The sequence below is a fragment of the Ruditapes philippinarum genome, unplaced genomic scaffold (genome assembly GCF_026571515.1).
Source record: "Ruditapes philippinarum isolate M1 unplaced genomic scaffold, ASM2657151v2 ctg346_1_1_1_1, whole genome shotgun sequence".
Classification (NCBI taxonomy): Eukaryota; Metazoa; Mollusca; class Bivalvia; order Venerida; family Veneridae; genus Ruditapes; species Ruditapes philippinarum.
Window position 1 is genome coordinate 105,077 of NW_026864693.1, and position 13,176 is coordinate 118,252.

The 13,176-nt window shown below is 32.8% G+C and overlaps 1 protein-coding gene and 1 non-coding gene across 2 annotated transcripts in view; both read left to right on the forward strand.

Moving 5' to 3' along the window:
- The window catches only part of LOC132726529 (inner nuclear membrane protein Man1-like), a 28,934-nt gene that overhangs the window by 9,876 nt on the left and 5,882 nt on the right, over positions 1–13,176 (forward strand). Inside the window, exons 6-9 of the mRNA XM_060711867.1 lie at positions 760–902; positions 3,674–3,775; positions 4,314–4,425; positions 11,584–11,704. Coding sequence (XP_060567850.1) covers positions 760–902; positions 3,674–3,775; positions 4,314–4,425; positions 11,584–11,704 — 478 coding nt within the window. The remainder of the gene's footprint in view (positions 1–759; positions 903–3,673; positions 3,776–4,313; positions 4,426–11,583; positions 11,705–13,176) is intronic.
- Positions 12,599–12,794, forward strand: LOC132726532 (small nucleolar RNA SNORA53). Its single transcript, XR_009625207.1, has one exon. It is a non-coding gene; the product is annotated as a small nucleolar RNA SNORA53 (small nucleolar RNA).

A 13,176-nucleotide genomic window follows, 5' to 3' on the forward strand; every position in this document is an offset into this window, starting at 1 on the left:
TTTGACGTATTTTGAAATCTAAAAGCGCCATATTGTAAAATATACGCATCATAAAGCGCCTGATGTCAAAGCAAATTTACGCACTGCGCCGGGTGTGCGTTACCATGGTTTTTTAAATTCGTTGTTACGGATAAGCTATTTGCGTTATCATGATAGATATAACACAAGGTTACAGATATTGTTTCCCGATTAAGTGTGATATATAACAATAAATAATAGGATGAAAATTATTCAACTGACAGTCCCAGTCCGGTTTATTTTTGATCATCCCTCGTATAAGTATTCTAATATAAAGATACTAACTAAATTTGAACTTCAAGATGAATTAGATATTATTTTGCTTTATATTATTTTGATTTTTTTTTAATGGAAGACTTTTTTTGTATGGTAACTCAAATTTTACATGAAAATTGACTGGACGTCAGTTGTCTAAATCCAGAAAACAAGGAGTGTATGGTAACTCAAATTTTACTTGAAAATTGACTGGATACCTAAATCAAGGAGTGTATGGTAACTCAAATTTTACATGAAAAATGACTGGACACCTAAATCAAGGAATATAGTGTATGGTTACTCAAATATTACATGAAAATTGACTGGACACCTAAATCAAGGAATATAGTGTATGGTAACTCAAATTTTACATGAAAATTGACCTGTACTGTGTTGATGTGACGTAAAACCCCAAACAAACAAAACAAAAAACATACATTGATAATAAATTTTATGCTAATAAATATATAAATGTTTATTAATTAGGGCATATGATGAATATGGTAGTGAGGCACATAGTTCAGGAGAAGTTACCAGTTTGGAAAGTGTTCATGGGGATTTATCACTTTCACAAAGAGTCATTCTAGCTCTTTACACAGTTTTCTACGGTTTGTGCCTACTTCTAGTGTGTAAGTATAAGTTCTTCTTCTGCAGTTACAGTAAAGACTGTTTACAGTGACCTTCGATGGGAGAAAAGAAAAAAGGTCATTATAGACAGGGAGTCACTGTGGACAGTCTCTATATAATTCGGATATATGAACATATCATACCAATATTTTGTTGAAAAGCAGGATAGTACCATACTTAGGGTTTAAGTTAAAATTGCATGTATAATTGGTTAAGATTATAAACTACACCATAACATTAGTATCTAAAAGTTACATATTCATTAAAATGTAATTTATATTGATAAATCTGTTTGTAAAAAAAATGTTTAATTTCAATTTTACTAATGAGATGTTACTGTAGAGACATTTAATTTTGTATAATCAACCTGTTTACTTTACGGAGTTCAATGTATTAATAAAACATTAGATACAAATCTCCAAATAATTTCTAGATAAGTGCTCCGAAAAAAAAATAACAATCGAGGTTTCAGACATAACCACACCTTTAAGATGTTTGGCATTGTTTATCTTTACTCGCCAAAACACCGCAGCAATTATGTATATGCATGTGTCTTTAATCATTTTATCGGCGAAAATTGATTAAATTTGTCGCCATATTGTGTAATTGTCAACAAACAGCCACAGTGTTTTAGCGTGTCGCCGATTGGTCAATGCAAACTGCCGTAGATACAACGCGCGTTCTAATTCGTCAATCATGAATACGTAATGAGAAAGATAAACATAGTGAACTCTTGCCTTGCGGCGTGTATTGAACTTTGTTGATGTTGACACTCGTTCTTAATTAGCGGATTAACGGTAATTGGTTGTAATTGAGAGGTAACAAATTATTAACAGACCTAGCGGCGTAAATAAGTATGACGGAAAATTATAAAAATCGGGCGACTGAAGCAAAGTCGCTGATCCGAAGGCGACTTCTTCGCCAAAGACGTCACATAGTTCAAGTCATGCTCCCCTTGCAAAAGTCGCTGTTCACGGCTCAAATACCGTAACGGGTGACTAAATCATGGTCGTTGTACGGACTAGACAGGGAGTCGCTACATACACATGGTTCGCACTGGCCTTGAAAAGTCCTTGAATTTGGTTTCAACCTTGAAAAGTCCTTGAATTCAGGGTTGCCTTGAAAAAACACTAAAATTGTCCTTGAATTTCAGTAAACCCCCTTGAATTTCGGTAAAATGCCTTGAAAATCCAAAAGGGTATAAAACCTGTCGCTGTAAAGGTCAGGCAAATTTTCCGCTACAAATCGGACATGTGAACGAAGGCAGCCCGATCGAGTGCGCCCATTTGGATCTGTTTTAGTAGTGTTTAGCCAGCGTTACGGTTTTGGCACGGATTTTAACAAGCACTTGTGTATGACGTCATCGCAAATTGTGTACAAAATGTCAGCTTCCATTGCGAAGTAAAAAATGGGAAAATACACTAAGAAATGTACGTTTCAGCTCAAATGGCTTCAACAATACAGTTGGGTAAAACAAGTTATACAAGACCCACGAAAAGCACAATGTACCATGTGTATGAAAACCATCGATTTGTCGCAAATGGGAGAGAGTGCATTAACATCGCATGCGAGGGGTGCAAAGCACCTAAAAAATCTAGACATCAAGTCGTCATTGACGAAGTGTTGCCTTGCATTTGTCAGACAGGAAGGAACTATAAATGTCAAAACTGAAAATTGCAGTAGATCTGATTCAAATAATAACATTGTGCCATCCCAATCCACAACGGAAACTGTGCATGACATGACAATACCACCCCCACCCACTTCTAGTAATCATTGATTTGTGACTGAATCAAACATTCAAAGAAAGGGCTTCAAAGAAAAAGAAACTGGAAGTTGAGGAAATTGGAAGAGAAATCCAAAAAGAAAGGAAAAACTAGATAGAGTTGTGTGAATTTACTCAATCACCTATATGTTACAGTTTTGGTGTTCATATATTCTACTGACTGTGGTGATTTTCTAAATATAGTCACTGTTTTGCAATTCTAGTCATTTGAACCTTAAATTGAAATACACATGTTTATTTACATGTTTTATATCACAGATATGGTTGTAAAAGTATAATTTTAAATAAGATCAATTGCAATAAAAATGTATATCACAGATATGGTTGTAAAAGTATAATTTTAAATAAGATCAATCGGGAAAAAAATGCCTTGAAAATGACAATTTTACCTTGAAAAGTCCTTGAAAAGTCCTTGAATTTTGATTTGGAGAATTTGGTATGAACCATGATACAGACCATTTATATAGTAAATACTGTTCGGCGCACCTAACTATGGTCACTATAGACAGAACGTCGCTATATACAGGGGGTCGCTAAGACAGTCTTTACTGTATATCGTTTAAATTTTACACCATTAATCAATGATACTGTATAAAAGGTTTAAGATTGTTAATATTGCTTTTACCACTCACAGTCTGTTTATATGAAACACAATGATTGTTCTTTACAAAGATCAGTAAGATTGGTTCACCATGCAAATAAGTAAGTGAAAGAGTGTGAAGGGTTCCCTAGGTTTTCCCACAGCAGTAAAGTTGGCTAGGTGCCAAATGACAGTCACAGTTTACAGCATTACCTTGACAATCATTTCATATAGTTAACAGAAAGACATAACAGTTGTTCTGTTTACGTAGTGATGGAGCTTTCCACAACACAAATTTTCATAGTGTCATCAGAATAGAAGCTGGAATGTCACAAATTGAAATTTAATTATTAATAATTACAACAATTTAAGAAAGAAAACATGCATAATATATTGATATATTACAGGTGTGTTTGTGGGAGTGCTGGGTATTATCTACCTAAGATGGCAGAATAAGAGGAAGGAGCGAGCTCAGCAAAGAGTTTATGACATGGTGGAAAAGATAATTGGTATGATTTTAAGATAATTATAACTGGAATCTTGGTTTATATAAAAGGCAGATTTATGAAAATATATAATATGATATAATTATAGAAATGAAATGTTTTTCGACGACCTCTTTCAGTTCCAGTAGAACAACAAGGCCTACAAACACTTTAATGTTAGAACATAATATATTATGCTAAGTAAAATCATTGGTACACATAAATATTTAGATATTATTTCTTTTCTGATACTTAAGCTTTGCTTGTTTTGATTGGATAGTTTGAAGGGTATTATACTGTACGAGATGTGTTCCATTATTTTCTTAGTTCTTATTAATTCAAAAAAAAAAGAGAAGAAATGTCATGTTATAACTATTGCTAGCTTGGTGCTCTGCGTTAAAGTGATAGTACATTAGTGGTAGATTTTGGGAAATTAAATGATAAAGAAACAAACAGTTGTGTTTTTCATTTTTTCCACATTTGTAAAATGACCTTCACTGTGTTGGTGCGAAGTTTAACCCAACCATGATTAAATATTTTATCTCTGTATATTTTATTTCAGAGATCTTGAAAGAAAATTTTGAGTTGTCAGAAAGAAAGAATGATAGTAAGAATTATCCCCCTTACCTGGCAGTACAGCACATAAGAGATCAGCTCATACCTGTGGCTAAAAGGTAATACAATCATATCTTGACAGGGCTTATTTTTCCCTTTTATAACAGGGACCATTATAAAGCTGCTTCCCCAAAGGAAAATTCTTTAAAATCATGCAGTTTTCCCCAAAAATTGAATTTGCATCAAGTTTTTTCTTCCCCTTTTGCAAATATACTGTGTAATTTTCCCCCAAAATTAAGGGCAGGGCTGCTTCCCCAACCTTTGAAAAAAGCCCTGCTTGAAGGAAATGTAAAATTCTATCTTGATAGCTTACTAACAGTCTGAAGTTTTATATAGGTTTTTGCCTTGCTCTGAAATAATCAATTGAGGAATATTTTGGATAATTGTGAGAACTGAAAATGAACTCTGTAATTTAAACTTTCATCAACATTCATGTTACCTTTAAAACAAGGTTCATAACTCACACATTTCATAAAATATCCTGAATTGGAAATTGAACTTTCAGAACATGCCTTTTTAGCTCGACTTTTTTTTTTTTGAAAAAAAAAGTAGAGGTATTGTTATAGTCGGGTTGGCGTTGCCGTTGCCGTTCCCGTCCGCAAACTTGTACCTGGATCATAACTTTTTAGCTCACCTGTCACTTTGTGACAGGGTGAGCTTTTGTGATCGCTTTTCGTCCGTCGTCCGTCCGTAAACTTTTACTTTAAATGACATCTCCTCATAAACCACTAAGCCAATTTCATCCAAACTTCACAAGAATGTTCCTTTGGTGGTCACCTTTAAAAATTGTTCAAAGAATTTAATTCCATGCAGAACTCTGGTTGCTATGGCAACCGAAAGAAAAAACTTTAAATATCTTCTTTTAAAAAACCATAAGAGCTAGAGCTTAGATATTTGGCATGAAACATCTTCTAGTGAGTGTCTACCAAGTTTGTTCAAATAAAATCTCTGGGGTCAAAATTGGCCCCGCCCCGGGGGGTCATTGATTTTCCCTATATGCATATAGTAAAAACTTAAAAAGTCTTCTTTTAAAGTACCCAAAGAGCTAGAGCTAAGATATTTAGCATGAAACATGTTCTAATGGGTGTCTACCAAGTTTGTTCAAATAAAAGCCCTGGGGTCAAAATTGGCCCCGCCCAAGGGGTGTCATTGTTTTTAAATATATGTGTATAGTAAAAACTTAAAACAAATCTTCTTTTAAAAAGCCCAATGAGCTAGAGCTTAGATGTTTAGCATGAAACATCTTCTTATGGGTGTCTACCAAGTTTGTGCAAATAAAAGCCCTTGGGTTAAAATTGGCCCTGCAACGTTGTGGGGGGGGGTGGGGGGCCTATATACAGGTGAGCGACCTCAGGGCCATCATGGCCCTCTTGTTTATTTCTTGGTGTATTGTCTTCATACTTGGCCACAACAACCCTTGGGACAAGACCTTTCAGTAGCCCGACCACACTAACCTTGACCTTCATCCATAAATGACCTTGACCTTCAAGGTTAAAAGTCCAATTTTTAGCTCGACTATTCGATAAGAATAAGTAGAGCTATTGCAGTCACCCGAGCGTCGGCGTCGGCGTAACCACTTATGTTAAAGTTTTTGTAATAGTTCAAATATTTTCAAAGTCCATTGACATATGGCATTAAAACTTTGCACACTTGTTCACCATCATGACCCCAACCTGTAGACAGGAGGTGGTAACTCTATCAAGCATTTTGACAGAATTATGCCCCTTTTTCGACTTAGAATTAATGTTAAAGTTTTTGTAATAGTTCAAATATTTTCAAAGTCCATTGATATATGGCTTGGAAACTTTGCACACTTGTTCACTATCATGACCCCAACCTGTAGACAGTTGGAGGTAACTCTATCAAGCATTTTGCTAGAATTATGCCCCTTTTTTGATTTAGAATTTATGTTAAAGTTTTTGTAATACCTTAAATATTTTCCAAGCCCATTGACATATGGCTTTGAAACTTTGCACACTTGTTCACCATCATGACCCCAAGTTGTAGACAGGAGGAGGTAACTCTATCAAGCATTTTGACAGAATTATGCCCCTTTTTCGACTTAGAATTTATGTTAAAGTTTTTGTAATACCTCAAATATTTTCAAAGTTCATTGACATATGGCTTTGAAACTTTGCACACATGTTCACCATCATTACCCCAACCTGTAAACAGGAGGAGGTAACTGTATCAAGCATTTTTTTTTTACTATCAAGCACTAAGAATAGTCGAGCGTTGCTGTCCTACCGACAGCTCTTGTTGCTTGTTCATGCTGTTATTGGCTGTAACTTTGTTATTTTTGAATGGATTGTCTTCAAACTTGAACATAATAATCTTCAAGGATATCCCTAAAAAATAACCAGCCAGACCTTGACCTTCACTCATAAATGACCTTGACTTTGAAGGTCAAATTATTGAAATTTTCATTTTTTTTGCTATTATTGGCTGTAACTTTGTTATTTTTGAATAGATTGTCTTCAAACTTTAACATAATTATCTTCAGGGATATCCCTTAAAAATAACTAGACAGACCTTGACCTTCACTCATAAATGACCTTGACTTTGAAGGTCAAATATTGAAATATTCATTTTTTTGGCTATTATTGGCTGTAACTTTGTTATTTTTGAATGGATTGTCTTGAAACTTGAACATAATAATCTTCAAGGATAACTCTTAAAAATATACCGAAAGACCTTGACCTTCACTCATTAATGACATTGTCTTTGAAGGTCAAATTATTGAAATTTTCATTGTTTTGGCTGTAACTGACTGTAGCTTTGCTATTATTGAAGGGATCAACTTCATATTATAACAGAACATTGTTGTTTATCAAACCCAAATTTGCTTGGGCTCTGTAATGACCTTGACCTTGAAGGTTTAATTACTGAATTTTCTCAGATTTGTACATTAACCCATTACTTCATATACACGCCTTTTAACGCCTTTTTCACCCCCCCCCCCCCTTTTTGTTGTCTCAAATGGTGAAAAAATGCATTATTTAGGCCCTTAACACTTGTTTTTGTTTGAGAAATGTTGTTAAAAAAAGTGACCACTTTTTTGGCGCGGCCCCCCAACCAAAAGATACATCAGGGGGTTGCCAGAAGGGGGATGTGCCCCCTTCTGTTTGGGGGGTTTGACGGGGGGCGGAGTCCCCCTCATCGCCAAGAAAATTTTGGACTTGTGAGAGGCTATAAATGACCCCAGATTGATCATAAGGTAACGTGTAACCAACGCTGAAAAGCATTTGACTCTATCTCAATCCATTGAGAAGTTGCAGCACTTTGAAATCAATTATAATGGAAAAAATCAACGCAAAATAGTGATTTTTGGCAATTTTGAGATGTCCCCTCATTGCCATGGTAACAGAAAATTTAAGCCTGAGTATGTTGTTGCAAGGGCAATGGTCCAGTCAACATTTGTGCCAAGTTTGATTAGTGTTGAAGCAGTTTTTATAGTATTATAGCAATTTGAACTTGTAACGGGAGACTTTTCAATGAAAACAGCCATTTTTCACAAAATGCTCATGAAGTAATGGGTTAAATGACCATAATTATATATTTATTGGTGTGTGTGTGTGTATATTTATATTTATACATATCTATCTATCATCATCATCATCATCATCATCAACAACAACAACAACGTATATTGCATGTTTCTATTTTTAGAATTGCGTGTTTCTATTTATAGATTTGCGTGTTTCTATTTATAGAATTGCATGTTTCTATTTATAGAATTGCGTGTTTCTATTATTAGAATTGCGTGTTTCTATTTTTAGAATTGCGTGATTCTATTTATAGAATTGAGTGTTTCTATTTTTAGAATTGTGTGTTTCTATTTTTAGAAATTGCGTGTTACTATTTATAGGAATTGCGTGTTTCTATTTTTAGAATTGCGTGTTTCTATAGAATTGTGTGCTACTATTTATAGAATTGCGTGTTACTTTTTTTAGAATTGCGTGGTTACTATTTATAGAATTGCGTGTTACTATTTATAGAATTGTGTGTTTCTATTTTTAGAATTGCTTGTTACTATTTTTAGAATTGCGTGTTACTATTTATAGAAATTGCTTGTAACTATTTTTAGAATTGCTTGTTACTATTTTTAGAATTGCGTGTTTCTATTTTTAGAATTGCATGTTACTATTTATAGAATTGCGTGTTTCTATTTTTAGAATTGCGTGTAACTATTCATAGAATTGCATGTTACTATTTATAGAAATGCGTGTAACTATTTTTAGAATTGCGTGTTTCTATTATTAGAATTGCGTGTTCTATTTACAGAATTGCGTGTTTTATTTTTAGAATTGCGTGTTTCTATTTATAGAATTGCATGTTACTATTTTTTGAAATTGCGTGTTACTATTTATAGAAATTGCTTGTTACTATTTTTAGAATTGAGTGTTTCTATTTTTTGAATTGCGTGTATTAATTTTTAGAATTGTGTGTTTCTATTTATAGAATTAGGTGTTTCTATTTTTTAAAAATTGCGTGTTTCTATTGTTAGAAATTGCGTGTTACTATTTATAGAAAATGCGTGTTTCTATTTTTAGAATTGCGTGTTTCTATTTTTAGAATTGCGTGTTACTATTTATAGAATTGCTTGTTACTATTTATAGAATTGCGTGTTTCTATTTATAGAATTGCTTGTTTCTATTTACAGAATTGCGTGTTTCTATTTTTAGAATTGCGTGTTTCTATTTTTAGAAATTGCGTGTTACTATTTATAGAAAATGCGTGTTTCTATTTTTAGAATTGTGTGTTTCTATTTTTAGAATTGCGTGTTACTATTTATAGAATTGCTTGTTACTATTTATAGAATTGCGTGTTTCTATTTATAGAATTGCTTGTTTCTATTTACAGAATTGCGTGTTTCTATTTTTAGAATTGCGTGTTTCTATTTTTAGAAATTGCGTGTTACTATAGAAATTGCGTGTTTCTACTTTAGAATTGCGTGTTTCTATTTTTAGAATTGCGTGTTTCTACTATTAGAATTGCGTGTTCTATTTATAGAATTGCATGTTACTATTTTTAGAATTGCGTGTTTCTATTTATAGAATTGCGTGTTGCTTTTTATAGAATTGCTTGTTACTATTTATAGAATTGCGTGTTTCTATTTATAGAATTGCGTGTTTCTATTTATAGAATTTAGTCTTTCTATTTATTGAATTGCATGTTTCTATTTGTAGAATTGCGTGTTTCTATTCATATATATACGAGGGATGATCAAAAATAAACCGGACTGTGACTGGCAATTGAAGAATTTTTATCCTATCACTTATTGTTATATATCACACTTAATCGGAAAACAATACCTGTAATCTGATACTATATCTAATCTGATAACGCAAATAGCTTGTCCGTAACAGCGAATTCGAAAACCATGGTAACGCACACCCGGCGCAGTGCGTAAATTCGCCTTGACATGAGGCGCTTTATGCTGCGTGTATTTTACAATATGGCACATTAAGATTTCAAAATACGCCAAAACGTCATGTTACCATATCTTTGACGTTGTCAGTAAAAATTACCTCATTTAAACCATATTTATATTTACAATCACAATTCAAACGTCACATGTTAATGAAATACTCGCGTTAAAACTATGTCGTCGGAATGTCTCGAAAATCGATCAATAGGAAAAAATTGTCAAATGTAAGACGAGAAACTGTTTAAAACGTAGACAAAAAATTTATGGCTATCAATGGAAAAGTTCCAGAAAGCCACAGCATATCTTTTTATTAGCTTAAAAGATTAAGAAAGGATAATAGAGAAATAGAAACAAGTAAGGGAGAGACAGAAAAAAGACATTTTCAAGGACGTTGGTGACGTCAATTGCCAAGACGTTGAAAAATGACAGTCGATTGACTGCGGACATTGTCAACGATGTTCGACAGTAACTACGGGACGGTGCAGTCAACTCTGAGGATCTTAAAATGATAATAGTTAATGCATTAATTACATGTAATGTATTCTTGGTTTACAATTGCATCAATTATTTTCTTATTTTACGCAGTAGTCTTATGGATAAATTGTGTTAACAATTTAACAGCCACTGTTCAAATTGGCTATGCGTTTTATTCATTTTAAAATAATGACAATTTTGATCATAGTTGTATTATTCTGTTATTTTTTCGTATGTATGATACATTATCATTCAGCAACATTATTTTACATTATCTGTAATACATAATATAGTTAATTGCATGTGCGATTTTTTCAACAATCAAGTTACAGAAGGAAATAACGGAAGTTTGCATCATTTACAGGAGCTCTTTATCACCATTCAACCTACATGTATTACAATACAATATGATACACACTTGTACAGAAATATATATAGGCAGTGGATCCGCCGCATCAATAACATGATTGTACCATTTATTGGCCTACTCCGTGAATGAGTAAAAATCTGCTCCGTTAAGGACAATACGCTTGTGACGTCGTTAACGTCAATTTTAAAGTTATACCGTGCGCCGCATTGCTTTACATGTGCATGCCAATAACAGCATAACTTTTTTCTTTGTTAATATTTCTTGTTGGTATTTTTTGTATCATTTAGGGGATAGATTCCGATTTATTTTCCATGCATTTTTATGTAAATTCATTTAACAGGTTAAGAATCATTTACAAAGTCCGGTTAATTTTTGATCATCCCTCGTATATATATATATATATATATATATATATATATATATATATATATATATATATATATATATATACAAAATAGATAAATAAAACTAATGTGACAAGACAGACCATTTTAATTTATAAAAAGGAAACGTTAAGATATGTTCAAACCTTTCTATGTTTGCGTTTAGAAAAAGTAAAAGTCGAGCGTTGCCCCCGCCCGGCCGTGGCTCTTGTTAAATAGAGTTTTGGTAAAATATGCTTTTATTCTAAAAACTCTCCTACTTACCAAGGCATCTACATCATTGTCAGTATTGCACTTTGATTAAAAAATGTTATACCATGTACTATTTCACACATGGAGGTATTGTCATATTTTGCTATAACTTCTGCCTGGAGGAAGTACATATTAAAGTTATTATAAATTAAGCCTCTTTCAGACTAAGAAGTATCCTGAGAGGCTGAGACCTGTTCTTATTCCACTATTAAACATTGAGAAGTAGTCTAAAGTTTGTGGTCCTGTAGATATCTGTTGTGTTTATTATGTGCTGATAGATGTACATTGACTATGATGAATATTACAGACGTCAGATGCTGTCATTATGGGATGATGCTGTACAGTTTATTGAAGGTAACGAGTCAAGGATCCGAGTAGAGACACAAATGATACAGGGAGAAGAGTTCACAGTCTGGAGATGGCTTCAGGTAATATTAGGCTTTTGGGGAAAAAAAATTATTAATATTTTTTGAAAAAATTTTTTTGGTTAATCACAAATATAATTGCTCTTAATGGAATTGGTTGTGTCATTTGTCATTTACTTGTGTTTAGTTTAATGATCAAACTTTTTATATATCATTTCTTGACCAACTTGAAGGGTCTACATGATAATATGGTTATTATCAAGGAAAGTTAAGAAATACTTGCACCACAATGTTTTCATTTAGAGTCACAACAATCTTGATCGATTACAGAGATTAGATGTTTGTCAAAATTGCACTGTTTTGTCTGAATTAAAGGCACATGATGCCTGAGAAATCAGTATTTCTCTTCACATTTTAGAAATGTCAAATTCAAGTTAAATAAAATTTAAATAATGATTTAAGAGAATGTTAGATATTGGTTACCTGAAGAAAGTAACAATAAATGGGTAATTATTTGTCATAAAAGGAACAAAATGTAAATAAAGTAGTATTTTGACTTCCATACAAAATACTCAATCACTTTCACTGTTCTGATTGCCAAAAAGCAACAGAATAAACTCAAATTATTGAGTACACCAAAATTTAAAAAAAAAAAAACCTTTTGAAAAGTAGAAAAAAATGAAAAGCATTTCTGAGATATAATGAGCCTTTCAAAAAATCAACAAAATACACCATATTGTGGTTGTGACCCAAAACTCAAGAATAATTGTAAATAAACAACTTTAAATATTAATTAAAAGCAAACATGTCAATAAAGTTCTTACAATGTCTTTTATGTATGTTTAGAAGATTATATTCAGAGTCCAAATAAAGATTAAAAATGTTATAAAGATTGGTTGAACTCAAAATTGTTGATGTTTTTTTTTAATATTCTTATCATGATACATGTATAAACAATCCACAAGCCTTAAATCCAGTCTTGAGGCATGTCTTCACCAGCATATATTATGTTTGGTGCAACTTAGCCGACAATCTTCTGGTTGTATGTCAGGATTGGATGAGTCAATCTTGTGGTACAGTAATATACCTTAGTCTTGTGACTGACAATAGTTCGGTTTTCTGTAAACTTTACTAAGTCACTTGTTTGGACAATAGTGTTATCTGTTAAAAATATTAACATAATTATGTAAATGTCTTGAACTTAAGCGTAACATAATTTCGTACATAGATAAAAATTATGTATAGTCAAACTTGCCATAGCCAATTTGTTGATTTAAACGACTTCCTATCATACATGTTTACGACCCTATTTCAGATCATCCAACATTACTATGTAAAGTCAATGAATAAAACAACACCCTAACAGTCAATATCGTGTTGAAAAAGATTTTATTTGCACTTTACATATTGAAGAACACAACACGGCTTGAGGCATTATTATATCAGTCAAGTCAATTAGTGACTATTGTACATTTACACAGCACCCTGACTATATCATTGCAGGTTGCAAAAATATATAATCAAAAGTTATATTC